This window comes from Hyperoodon ampullatus, assembly GCF_949752795.1.
Source record: "Hyperoodon ampullatus genome assembly, chromosome: 8".
Lineage (NCBI taxonomy): Eukaryota > Metazoa > Chordata > Mammalia > Artiodactyla > Ziphiidae > Hyperoodon > Hyperoodon ampullatus.
The window spans coordinates 68,739,104-68,751,438 of NC_136921.1; the positions used below are offsets into that span (position 1 = coordinate 68,739,104).

Consider the following 12,335-nt stretch of genomic DNA (forward strand, 5'->3'; position numbering starts at 1 on the left):
ACTGTGTTTGAAAACAAAATCTATTACAAATTAAAACATCTTCAAAAAACCACCAGAAAAAGTAAGAGCTACTTACTGGTCTCTATTAGGTTGTAAATATGCTTTTTAAAAATGTGAAAGCCCAGTAGATTCTTACTGATGCATTTTGTCAAATAAGAGTCAAGAGTAGAATACAAAATAGCCATGTTTTTACATCAAAAGACTTCACTGTTTTGCAATTGACACTTTTATGGTATATTATTGTGTGGATACTACAATCCAAAAAGAAGTCAACAATTCCAAATCCCTGTGTAATTCAAACAAACAAAAGAAAAAAACTGGTAGGGGGACTTCCCTGATGGTCCAGTGGTAAAGAATCCAGGGGACCCCCTTCCAATGCAGGGGACCCAGGTTCGATCCCTGGTCAGGGAACTAAGATCCCACATGCCGCCGGGCAACTAAGCCCGCATGCCACAACTACTGAGCCCGTGCACCTCAACTAGAGAGCCTGCGAGCGGCAAAAATACAGAGCCCACGTGCTCTGGAACCCATGTGCCACAGCTACAGAGCCCACCTGCCCTGGAGCCTGCATGCCACAACTAGAGAAGAGAAAACTGCATGCCACAACCAGAGAGAAGCCCGTGTGTTGCAACGAAGATCCTGCACGCCTCAATGAAGATCCCGCGTGCTGCAACTAAGACACGATGCAGCATTTATTATAAATAAATAAATAATAAATAAATCTTTATTAAAAAACACTGGTAGGATTTGAGGTTTCCTGGCAACTGGTTAGGATGAGAAAGGAAGTGAAATAAAACACCTATGCAGTTTCTAACAGTAAGTGTTGCACATTCCTTACGGGGCTTGACCTAAATTCTTCAAAATGTTATTCTTCCCTTTCCATTTAACTTTTCCCAAGACTGCCTCTTTAGAATCATTTCAAAAGCTTGGCAGAGGGACTCTTTAAGAAAGTCCTGGGATTCACTCTTTCTTTATCTCTTATCCTGGGCTCTAAACCATTCTCTTTACTTCTCTTAGTTTGATAAGAAGTACCTACTCCTAGAACAAAATCCAACTGCCCTTCGAATTCCTAACTGCTGTTCCATCAGCAGGCCTACTCCTACTCTTAGCAAAGCAAGATTAGAAAGAGAAAGATTCTCATTTGTGGGTTCCCACTCATTGTCAAAACAGTCATTCTCAAAATCGAGCCATTAATTAGTTAATTTGTTTTTATTGGTTCAAATAGGTAGGAAAGAAAGATGACAACTGGAGGAATTATACTCACATCACTCATATTAATTGCATGCGCCTTTGCCAGAGTAATCTGGGGGATATCAGACATGATGTGGACTTTGGTCTTGTCAGCCTCCCATGCTTGTTTGTAGAGGTGCTGGAAAGAAAAAAAGAAAAGAAAAATGGAAGGAAGGAAGGAAGGAAAAAAGAAAGAAAGAAAAGAGAAGAAAAAACCAGTGGAAGTTAGTATTTAAAAGTTTTAAAGGAAGTCACTTAGTACATATATATTATTGTACACAAATATCAATATTTTATGTATTTTTATTAGCTGGCTCTTATTTTTTAAAAATTTAAAGGAAAAAGGTGCTCATTCAAACAAGACAGTGGAGAGGATGTAAGATGGAAAGTAAAATGTCCTGCCTTCCTATTTTACAGCCTGGATATAGCATCTCCATCCTAAAATTTTCTATGCATATTAAAGTCCACATATAGTCCTTTTTTTTAAATATAAATGAGGTTATATAAAACATGTTTTACATCTTGCTTTTTTACTTAATATTATAGGTTAGACATCTTTCAGCCCTCTTAATAATTTACTTCATTCATTTAAAGAGCTGTGCAGTATTCCATGAAGAGGTGTAACCCAATTGATTTAACCAGTTCTCCATTGATAGACAGTTAATTTGTTGTTTCTAGTTTTTTCTACTATAAGCAATGATGCCATGATCTTTGTGGTGGGCCTGGAGATGTACAACCCAGATACTCACTCAAGGAAGGACTGGTTGCACCAACTATTGGCAGACAGCCTCCAAACTGGCACTTGCTTCAAGGTTTTGTTGCCTCACTCAAGAGCACACTCTTCCCTGGTGGCCATCCAGTTACTCATCAGAGTGGTGGTACAAAGGCCTGGCCGTTCCACCCAGTTCAGGACACTTCCGGCAGGCCGTATATACTCGAGAGCCCTCTGGGGCACTGGCATAGGCTTTGTAGGGCTGGCATCACAGTCGGACCCCTCTTGCCCCCCCCCTTTTTGTTTACCTCTTTATTGGAGTATAATTGCTTTACAATGGTGTGTTAGTTTCTGCTTTATAACAAAGTGAATCAGTTATACATATACATATATCCCCATATCTCTTCCCTCTTGCATCTCCCTCCCCCCCACCCTCCCTATCCCACCCCTCTAGGTGGTCACAAAGCACCAAGCTGATCTCCCTGTGCTATGTGGCTGCTTCCCACTAGCTATCTGTTTTACGTTTGGTAGTGTATATATGTCCATGCCACTCTCTCACTTCGTCCCAGCTTACCTTTCCCCCTCCCCATATCCTCAAGTCCCCTCACTGGTACTGATCCCTGAAAAATGCCCTGTACCCCAAATTCCATCTCAGCATCTCTTTTTGGGGACCCTAACATGCAAAAAATATTACCGTGTGTATGTATGTGCGTACATCTTTGCACATACATGAGGATTTCTGAAGGGTATTGGGCAACTGAAGTTTTAATTTTAACAAATATTAACAAAAACTGTTGATTAGAAGTTTACATTAACTCCCTTTCCAATACTGTATATCACACAACTTTTTAAATCTTTGCAAATCTTATAGATGAAAAATGCTATCTCTTTGTTTTAGCCAGGTTTGATTAAAAAACAAACCCAAAACTTCTGCTACAGTCTTTTTCTAGATCAGGGGTCAGTAAACGTAAAGAGCCAGATAGTAAATAATGTTAGGCTTTGTGGGCCACAGAATCTCTGTTATGAGCTACTCAGCTCTGCTGTTGCAGTGCAAAAGCGGCCACAGATGATATGCAGATGAATAGCTGTGGCTGTGTTACTATAAAATTTTATTTACAAAAACTAATTTTCTGACTTCTGATCAAGACCAGCACGATCCAACAGAACTATGCAATGTTGAAAATGTTCTGTGTCATCTGTGTCATCAACACGACAGTCCCTAGCCACACGGGGCTATCAGTCACTTGAAATGTAGCTAATGTGAATGAAGAACAAATTATTAATATTAATTTTAATTAAGTGAGATTTGTCATCACATGTGGCTAGTGATTATAGTATTGGAAGCACAATTCTAATGGAAAGAGCAATAGTTAGTCATTAGAGTACTGGTTCTAGTCCAGACCATGTCATTGACCTGCTGTGTGTCTTTAAGGGAGGTGCCTTGCCTCTCTGGGCCACCCTTTCCTCAACTCTTCAAGGAAGGGGTTCAACCTGATGACCACCAAGATATCTCTCAATGTTAGCATTTGCTATTTCTGTGATTCTCATCTTGGCATGATTATTTTAAAATGGTAATCCTTAACACTGAAAAAATGAAAGGCTTAATTTAATATTTAAAAAGTTAATGTATGTTTGTGGTAGTTTAAATTCTAAGTCTTAAAAGGGGCACTGAGGCTTTTGCCTTGTGTCAACAAGTCCCTTTCAAAGAGGTTGGTCTTCTTGACAAAATTCTTTCTCAGAAGATTCCAGAGGATTTACTCAGAGACTTAGCGTAATACAGCTCTATCTTTCTACATCATTTTCTGCAACCGTTTCATGTTCAGGTCCAAATTATTTTTCCCCTTTTTGGTTAATCAATGGCATTTCTAATTATGATGCACAAAATATAACCAATTGCTGTTGCAATTATTTTATTATTTGCAACTTAAAAACAGATGTCCAAGGGTGATGTACTTGTTGGTCCTGAAATCAAATTATGGCTAATTATGTCAAACTACAGTAAGGCTTTTCTAAAGGCTGGAGTCATTAATGATCCAGGGAACTACTGGTGGAGAGCTATCGCTCTCAGCATTGCTCAGAGAAGGTCCTGGCTCAGAATGCTGCTACAGCCATGTAGTCTAGGAGTTTTCTTTTATTCCATCAAAAGAGCAAGGAAGCAGGGGTGGGCTGCAACACCCAGCTGTTGTCAGCCCTACAGTCTACTGATTCAGCATAATGAGCTTCTACTAACTTCGCCTTAGACAAATGGGACTCATTTTCAAGATCTGCATTGAAAGAAAAGAGTCCATACTTAATTTGTTATATCTATTAGGTAGGGTGGTTCATTGAGCATTTGGAGAGGGCACTTATTAGGACTAATTTCTATCTTTTTTGTTTGTTTTTTTAACTACAAGACCCTTTTTCAAGGTAGAGGAAACATTAATTATGATGCTGTAAAACTGTTATCAAAACCTGTAGATTAAATGTAGGATATGCCTGGCTTATTCCTGATGCTTATGAAACACTACATTATTGAAAGACTTACTTCGTTCATAATTTTTGCATTATTCTTGGCCAAAACCATGTTCACTGAGTCCATCAAGGTGGAATACTTCAAAGTGTCTGGGTGTTGGCGGTACTTCTTTTCACTGATAATCTCCATGGCTTTCTTGTTTTTCTCAGCCTCTACGGAGCCCAGAGGGAGCCATCCAATGCCCTTCACGAAGTCAGCATAGTCAGCTTTGTACTGATTCTGCAAAAGAGGAAAAGTTCGAGGATGAGAAGAAACAAAATCTTCCAAGAACCATGAGCGAGTATTTAATATTCCATAAGTTCCACTTCAGTTTTCAACCAATAGTATATTCAACTTTAATTACTTTTAACCCTAAATTTTATTTTTTTTACATTTCCTTACATGAGGAATTTAAAACAAGCAGCAATATCTTTGTGATTTATTTGCTTCTCTCAATGTCTTCATAAAGAAAAAGTGCTAAGAAATACCAAATAGATCAATCTACCATGTGACTACTATCTCAAGAAAGGTGACCATGCTGGACTAACTTTCTTACAAAAATCCCCAAGTCCCCTTGGTTAATAGGAGACTTAGAGGACTCCATTTCTCTCTTTTGCTATAAGCCTTTGAGCAGCCACCATGGTTACAACTCCTTCGGGTATGCCAGAAACCTCACTGATACTTTGTGCAAATTTCGATTTTTTTCCCCTCAAATCAGACATTTCCCATTGCTTTCATTTGGGTACTTATGTACCTCCCCAGCTATAGCTCATCTCTTATATTTCCAAAGAGAAACATAGGCTCAGCATGGCCTGAATTTGGTTCATAATTTATATTCACTTTCCCCAGCCACCAAAGGGCCTCTATAGCTCAATTCTTGGCTTTACACTCTCTGTGCATTCCTCACATTTATTCTAATAGCTTTTCAGCCATCACCTCCTTATTATTTCATCAGTAAGTAAGATAGGCAATTATAAAGCTGGAAATGAAAGCTGGTTGGGAGTGAGGGACAGTAGCTCTCAAGTTACCTGACTTTCTGTTTTACCTCTTACTCCTTAATCAGGAACTTTTTATACTTCTGACTCTCTCTGCTAGATATATTTCCTTCAACACATTCTTTCTGAAACCAAATTTCATGTGTTACTGCTGATCTAGCATCCAATAATGCTCACAACAATAATAGATAGGGTTCATCCCTTTTGTGTTAAAAAAAATAAATTCAATCTAAGGTAAAAAAATGAAACACCTCATTGGGAAATTACATATGAATTTCTTTCAGGATTTTCAAAATGTCATTACTTATGGTCTTTCATGATTTGCTTATTATCCAAAGTAAATGTTCTGCAAATGTTGTGGCTGTCACGTACATCACTTTGAATCTGCATCATGTTTTTGGCCAATACAAAGCTCATGGCATCAGGAAGTATGTTGTAGGTATGGATCACGTTCCTGTAGTCGGTGTTGGTGGCCACTTCCTGAGACTTCTTGGCTGCCACCATGCTGAGCATGTCCGCCGGGGTGTGGAAGGATGTCTTGGATTTCTCGTACGCCTTCTTGTACTCCCGGTCTGACTGCATCTTGGCCACTTGCATGAAGTGCACCAACTTGGGGTCGTCCTCTAGGCTCCGGAAGCCAATTTGTTTCCCTTTGGCTTGTTCATAGGCTTGCCTGTACTTGTACTGTGGATGGAAAAGAAACATGGTGATGAAGATAGTGAAAGAAAGAGAACAAAATATAATTCACTACGTGCCATTAGCTTTGTCATAGGTGTAGGGTTTTAGAGCTACTCTAAACTTACAAAGGAAGGAGTTGTTGGTGGGGTGGGGGGACTGGGAGCAAAATTTATTTTATTTTATTTTATTTTTTGCGGTATGCGGGCCTCTCACTGTTGTGGCCTCTCCCGTTGTGGAGCACGGGCTCCGGACGCGCAGGCTCAGCGGCCATGGCTCACGGGCCCAGCCACTCCGTGGCATGTGGGATCCTCCCAGATGGGGGCACAAACCCGTGTCCCCTGCATCAGCAGGCGGACCCTCAACCACTGCGCCACCAGGGAAGCCCCAGGAGCAAAATATTTTTACTTCAAATTTCTTGACAGACTTGAGTCCATGAGGGAAAAAATATCATCTCAGAGTTAATCAAAGTGATGTGTAAATAAGTTGTTTTAGGGTTTTTTAGAAAGCAGCTTTTCCCACTCTGCTGTGTAACCAGCGGAAAAGGCTGCAGGCACCACTTTTCATGGTGCACCTCTACATTCAGGAAAGAGCTTGGTAATGGATCTTCTGGGTAAAGTGCATAGATCACATCCCTATGTTTGCTAGGAATTGCCCATAAACAACTTAAGCACTCTAAAAGTAACTTATTTTAATAAGACCCTGTCACTTTTTACATTGAATGATGAACAAATAATTAGAGCATCCTTGGACTGGGTGAAGGGAGGTGTCTTGTGTGTTACATGGGACAGTGGTCCCACCAACACTGGACAGAGCTGATTACAGCTCCTGCATACACATGAGCTTGGCTCATTTGCTCTTTTTCTCGTTTAGACTAAATAAGCATCAGTGGAAGCACTTACATCACTGGCAATGTCTCTGGAGGCTCTTGCAGCCTTTATTGGGATGGCATCAGGCCTCAGGTCATATCCTTTCTTCTTTTCTTCTTCCCAGCCAGCTTTGTACAGTTTCTAAATGATGAAGCAGAAAAACACCAGCATCTTGTTAGTCGTGTTAGAATGGGGACCCTAATTTTAAAGTGGTTGTCATGTGGAAGACAGATATTCCACAACTATTAGTTCCCTTCAAACTCTTCCCTCCCCCTGCCACCCCCCGCTCCTTGCATCTTTGTTGTTGTTGTTAATCTACTCACATCACTCATGGTGATTTGGTTGACTCTGGAGAGTAAAATGCCTGGAGTATCAGGCATGACATGAACGGTGGTCTTGTCTTTGTTCCATTTTTCAGTGTAGAGCCTCTACAACAAGAAAGGCAGGCACATGACTGTACAGCAGGACAAATCTGCAATGTGCTATCAAGAGGAAGAGACTCACATCTCCATGGTAGAAGAGGTTAAATCTGATATTGGAAAATGAATGAAATAGCAAGAAGATGGGCTGATGAGACTGGACACATGATTTTAAAAATCATCAAACAAGGGAGCCCTCTTCCACTGAAACAACAAAGGCTATCGTGCTCCAACCACACATTACATAGAGTTTTGTGGTTCTAGCACACAGTCAGCATGAGATTGACAGACAGCCTGGGGTTGGTATAAGTGGGAGCTCTCTAGACACGATGACGGTTATAGACTGCCCCCTCCTACCACCACCGCCATGACCACGACCATCAGAAAGATGAAAACCCTGATGAAGGTCAAAGTGGCACTGCTTGGTTCAATGGTCTGAGCACTGCAGGGGTTCTGAGGCTGAGGCCAGCAGGTGAGTTCTTACCTTGTTCATAATCAGTTTGTTACTTTTGTTTAGTGCCTGTTCCACTGTGTCCATGGCGTATGTGAACGTTAGCTTCTCAGGGTGCTGGCGGTACTTCTTCTCGCTAAGAATGTCTCCTGCTTTCTTTGCCTTCTTCACCTCCAGTGAATCTATGGGCACCCAGCCGATCCCTTTCATCCAATTGGTGAAGTCGGATTTGTACAGGTTCTTCACAACGAAAAAGGAAATTCTCATTTCAGAAAGAGTCAGGGCTTGGGTTTCTTTGACCAGATGATTTGCTCATTTTCAAAAAGAGGAAAAAAACAAAAAAGGGTGGGGGGACTGGGAGAATAACCTGCTTTTTATTCCCTACCATCCTTCAGAAAAAAATTAATTATAAAGTGATTGTATTCACAGTGGTTTTGAACAGAAAATCCTGACCCAATAATTCCTTTAAAAATTTAACTTTCTTGGGGGGAACGTTAACAGAATTTTGCACTGGATGGGATATTATATAGCACCCATTTGAACCTGTTAGTCTTTCACAGGATACAACACATATTGGGTCTAATTTCCAAAGTTTAAGTATATATATACATAATAACTAAAGAAAACTATATATATAGTTCAAATGAGTGAAATTCTAAAACTCCAAATTCTGGAGAGGATTCCTAATTACAGTGAGTCCAACCAGGTTTAGGATGGAGTAAATGGAATTGCCGATTTCTAGTTCTTCTTAGCTGTCAGCTAGAAATGGATAACTAATTTTATGCTGACAATTTGATGACGGCTACATACATCACTTTGAATCTGCATCGCGTTCCTGGAATGCTCCACGTTCAAGGCATCAGGCAGCAGGGTGTACTGGTGGAAGGGTTGTCTGTAGTTGGCGTTGGTGGCTACCTCCTGAGATTTCTTGGCTGCTGTCACACTGAACATATCCAAGGGGGTGTGATACTTGGTCTTGCTGGCTTCATAGCCCTTTTTGTACTCACGATCTGACTGTATTTTGGCTACATTCATGTAGTGAACCAGTTTAGGATCATCCTGAAGACTGAGAAATCCAATTTGTTTGCCTTTGGCTTTCTCATAGGCCTCCTTATATTTGAACTACATGAAAAAGAAGGGCACACAGAAGTTTGATAGGGTAGATTGTATGAAATATTAAAGTGTTAAATTGAATTTATACCACAAATTAAGCAATAGCCAAATTCAGTCTGAATCTAGGTAACACCTAAGTTTTTTAGTATTTTTAAGTAAACAACTAGCAAAATATTTCCAATGGATGGTCTTGAGATCTGCTCTGGGGATAATTAAGAATGGAATAAATTGTAGTTTATATCTAGATTATTCATAAGTGGATTCTTTGAATACGATCAAAGGTTCCTGAAAAGTTTATTAAGGATTTTTGGTGTATATAGTTTTTATTATCTGTTTCTATGATTAATTTGCATCACCTTATAAAGTATTTGCATAATCCTGAGTAAACTGCAGCAAAGACATTATAAAAATTAGTATATTGGACTCCAAATGAATGAGTTTCTACTCTATCAAGGTATATCAATTCCTATAGAAAATATAACTTATAAAAAGTAATTAATTAATTAAGTAAATAAGTAAGTAGGTAACTGAAATGCTGTCATTTAATACATAATTCTTCCTGGTTTTCCATATTTCACCAGATTTTTTTCTTTATGGAAATTACATTATAAAAAAATTGTATTCTTTTAAAATACTGGGAGAATTTTTTGATTTAGTAATATTTTAGTATATCAAGGTTTTTTCTTAACAAAATCCAAATAAAAAGCAGTTTTCAAGTTCATAATAATAATATTAATGAGAATTCCATGTATTTGACAGTTAAAAATATTATCTTCTTTGTAACAACTTACTGAGTTTTTAAATATTTTTAAGATAAAAAAATCATTGGTACCTAAGATATTAGGAATTATTTTTATACTACAATTTTTTATTTGCTTCCTAATATAGCTCATATAACCTCATACACCATGTAAATATTTTTTAAATATAAAGAGAGTTTACTACTTGCAAATTAGACTTACATCGCTAGCAATATTCCTTGAACTTTTTGCAGCAACAATTGGAATGGCATCTGGTCTCAAATCATAGCCCTTAGCAAGGGTTTTCTTCCAATCTGCTTTATACTTAGCCTTGAAAAAAGGAAAGATTATTTTATTATCTGACATAATTAAAAGAGGAATGAAACAGGAAACCAAAATCTTTCTTATAAAACATATCATAATATATCCCTTTCTATTAAAAGAATCCAGAGTTAGGGCTCTTAGTTCATCTTTTAGAAATTATTCTTTAAAAAAAAAATCAGTAAACTATATACACAGTATGATCTCAACTGCCGTAAAAAATGTATGTGTGTGCATTAAAAAAAGCAATGGAAAGGTATTGCTTTGAATGTGGGATAACAGAAGATTTTAATTTTTTCATAATTTTCTATATTTTCCAATTTTTCTATAATAAGCATGTAATGCTTTTATTTTCTTGTATTTTTTATAATGAAACATTTTAAACTTACAGAAAAATGTGGGTAGTAAAATTAAAAGTTCATATATAGTACCACCCAGCTTTAATTAATATTAATGTTTAAATATTACTTATAAAAGCAGGAAAAAGTTTTAAATAAACCAAAAGCATAGAAATGAGTACTTTAAAAATGTTTATTTGGAGATAAAAGAGAGCCTAAAATGTTAGGAAGAATGACTAAATCATCTTTTAAGAAATGAACAATTTTATCCAGGTTGGATTATGTCTTTAAATTAGAATTTACCAATTTGCTTTAAAAGTAAAAGGAAATAATTCATAACAGTAAATTTAAACATCGCCACCAATTAGACAGAGATGCTAGTCACATACAAAGAAGAGTTTCTAAAGAAAATCACGGTAAACTTATTTAGAAGTTTAACAAATAACTGAAACAAAAGTTATAGAAATAGCAATACTTATCCTTACTACAGACTGTGCATTCCTGTATTCTCCAATCCTCTCTGTCCTATTTTGTTTTACTTTTTAAAAAATGGAACACAACCTACTAGATTGATTTTATAACCCACTAATGAGTCATAGCTCACAGTTGGGAAAAGTCTGCATTAAGTGAAATGTATGGTAGGCTCTAGTCTCATATTCTATGATAAGGATCCAATCTGGAGACTGTTAGTTCACAAACTGGTCCCCGTACATGGAGGGCAAGGAGAGACTGAAAAAACAGGCTGACCACTCCAGCTTGGTAGGCGGCAGGTTTAATAAACAAGGGAACTTACATTCAAGGATTGTCTTGGGCAGCCACAAGACAAGTAGATCTTCACACCTGCCTGCCAGAACCTTACAAGTTTATTTAGGCCTCAAGTGGATTCAGTGCAAGTGGTCTCAACAACACATTGGTCTCTCAAGGCTGTGTCCTTGAAAATGGCTCCCACTGTGGGAACAGTGGGCAGAACTTACATTCCAAGGACAGGAGGGGGTGAGGAGCCTCCAATTGCCCAGGTCCAGCTCAAGGTTCACCTGGCAATCACGTCCTCTCAATGACCTCCTCCATCAAAGACTCAAAGGGTCCACACTCAGTTTGCTCCCCCTAAAATTCCAGTGCTAGAGTTATATAGAACTGGAAAGGAGAGGCCCATGTAAGCAATACTAGACGGGCACCAGGCCAAATACTCACATCACTCATGTTGAAGGCATTGACCTTGGCTTGAATAAACTGCGGTATATCAGGGTCCATAGTGTACTTGTGCTTCCGTTTCTCTCCCTCCACCTTGTAGTTCAACTAAAAACAAAGGAGGCAGAGTGCAAATCGTATTAGCTAACATAATGTAAGTTTCATCTAGCACACGTTCCTTTAAAAAGAAAGACTATCGTTTGTGTTTTTCCATTTATAAGGCAATTAGCTACATTATCACACAGAGGGAGTGTTGGCAGACATATTCACTGCTCATTCCACCCATATTTATTGGACAGCAGTCTGATCAATAGGCAGCATGGTAGGTTCTGTGTTTAAAGTGGTTAAAAAGAAAAAGGCAGACCTGTCCTCTTGGAGCTTATAGTCCAATAGAGGAAACAGAGAATAGGACATAAACTGTAAGACAGAGCTAGAATTCGTGATGTGTTGTAAATAAAATAACTTTAGGAAAGAAATGAACAGGGTCAGGGTGGGGGGTCAGCAAAGGCTCTCTAAAAAGGTAACATTTACATCCAAACTTGAAGAAAAGGGAAGGGTCCAGGCAGAAGAAGAGCATTCAGGGTCCTGGGTCTAGAAGGGGCATGGCCAGCTTGAGGGACTGAAGGTCGCTGGGCTGGAATGTGCTGAGCGGGGTCTCAGGAGGATTAGACAGGAGGGGGGCGGGGGCACAGAGCTGAGGGCCTTTTCAACCAAGTTAACAGTTTAGATTTTACTTTGAGTTCAAGGAGAAGCTACTAAGGGGTTTTAAGTATAAGAAGGACATGATTTGATT

The 12,335-nt window shown here is 38.7% G+C and overlaps 1 protein-coding gene across 1 annotated transcript in view; it reads right to left on the bottom strand.

Moving 5' to 3' along the window:
• NEB (nebulin) overlaps window positions 1-12,335 on the bottom strand; it is a gene marked incomplete at both ends in the record, with an annotated part of 225,065 nt that overhangs the window by 154,117 nt on the left and 58,613 nt on the right. Inside the window, 9 exons of the mRNA XM_079710699.1 lie at window positions 1,265-1,369; window positions 4,467-4,673; window positions 5,801-6,112; window positions 7,006-7,113; window positions 7,296-7,400; window positions 7,876-8,082; window positions 8,653-8,964; window positions 9,918-10,025; window positions 11,546-11,650. Of these exons, the coding sequence (XP_079566825.1) occupies window positions 1,265-1,369; window positions 4,467-4,673; window positions 5,801-6,112; window positions 7,006-7,113; window positions 7,296-7,400; window positions 7,876-8,082; window positions 8,653-8,964; window positions 9,918-10,025; window positions 11,546-11,650 (1,569 nt within the window). The remainder of the gene's footprint in view (window positions 1-1,264; window positions 1,370-4,466; window positions 4,674-5,800; window positions 6,113-7,005; window positions 7,114-7,295; window positions 7,401-7,875; window positions 8,083-8,652; window positions 8,965-9,917; window positions 10,026-11,545; window positions 11,651-12,335) is intronic.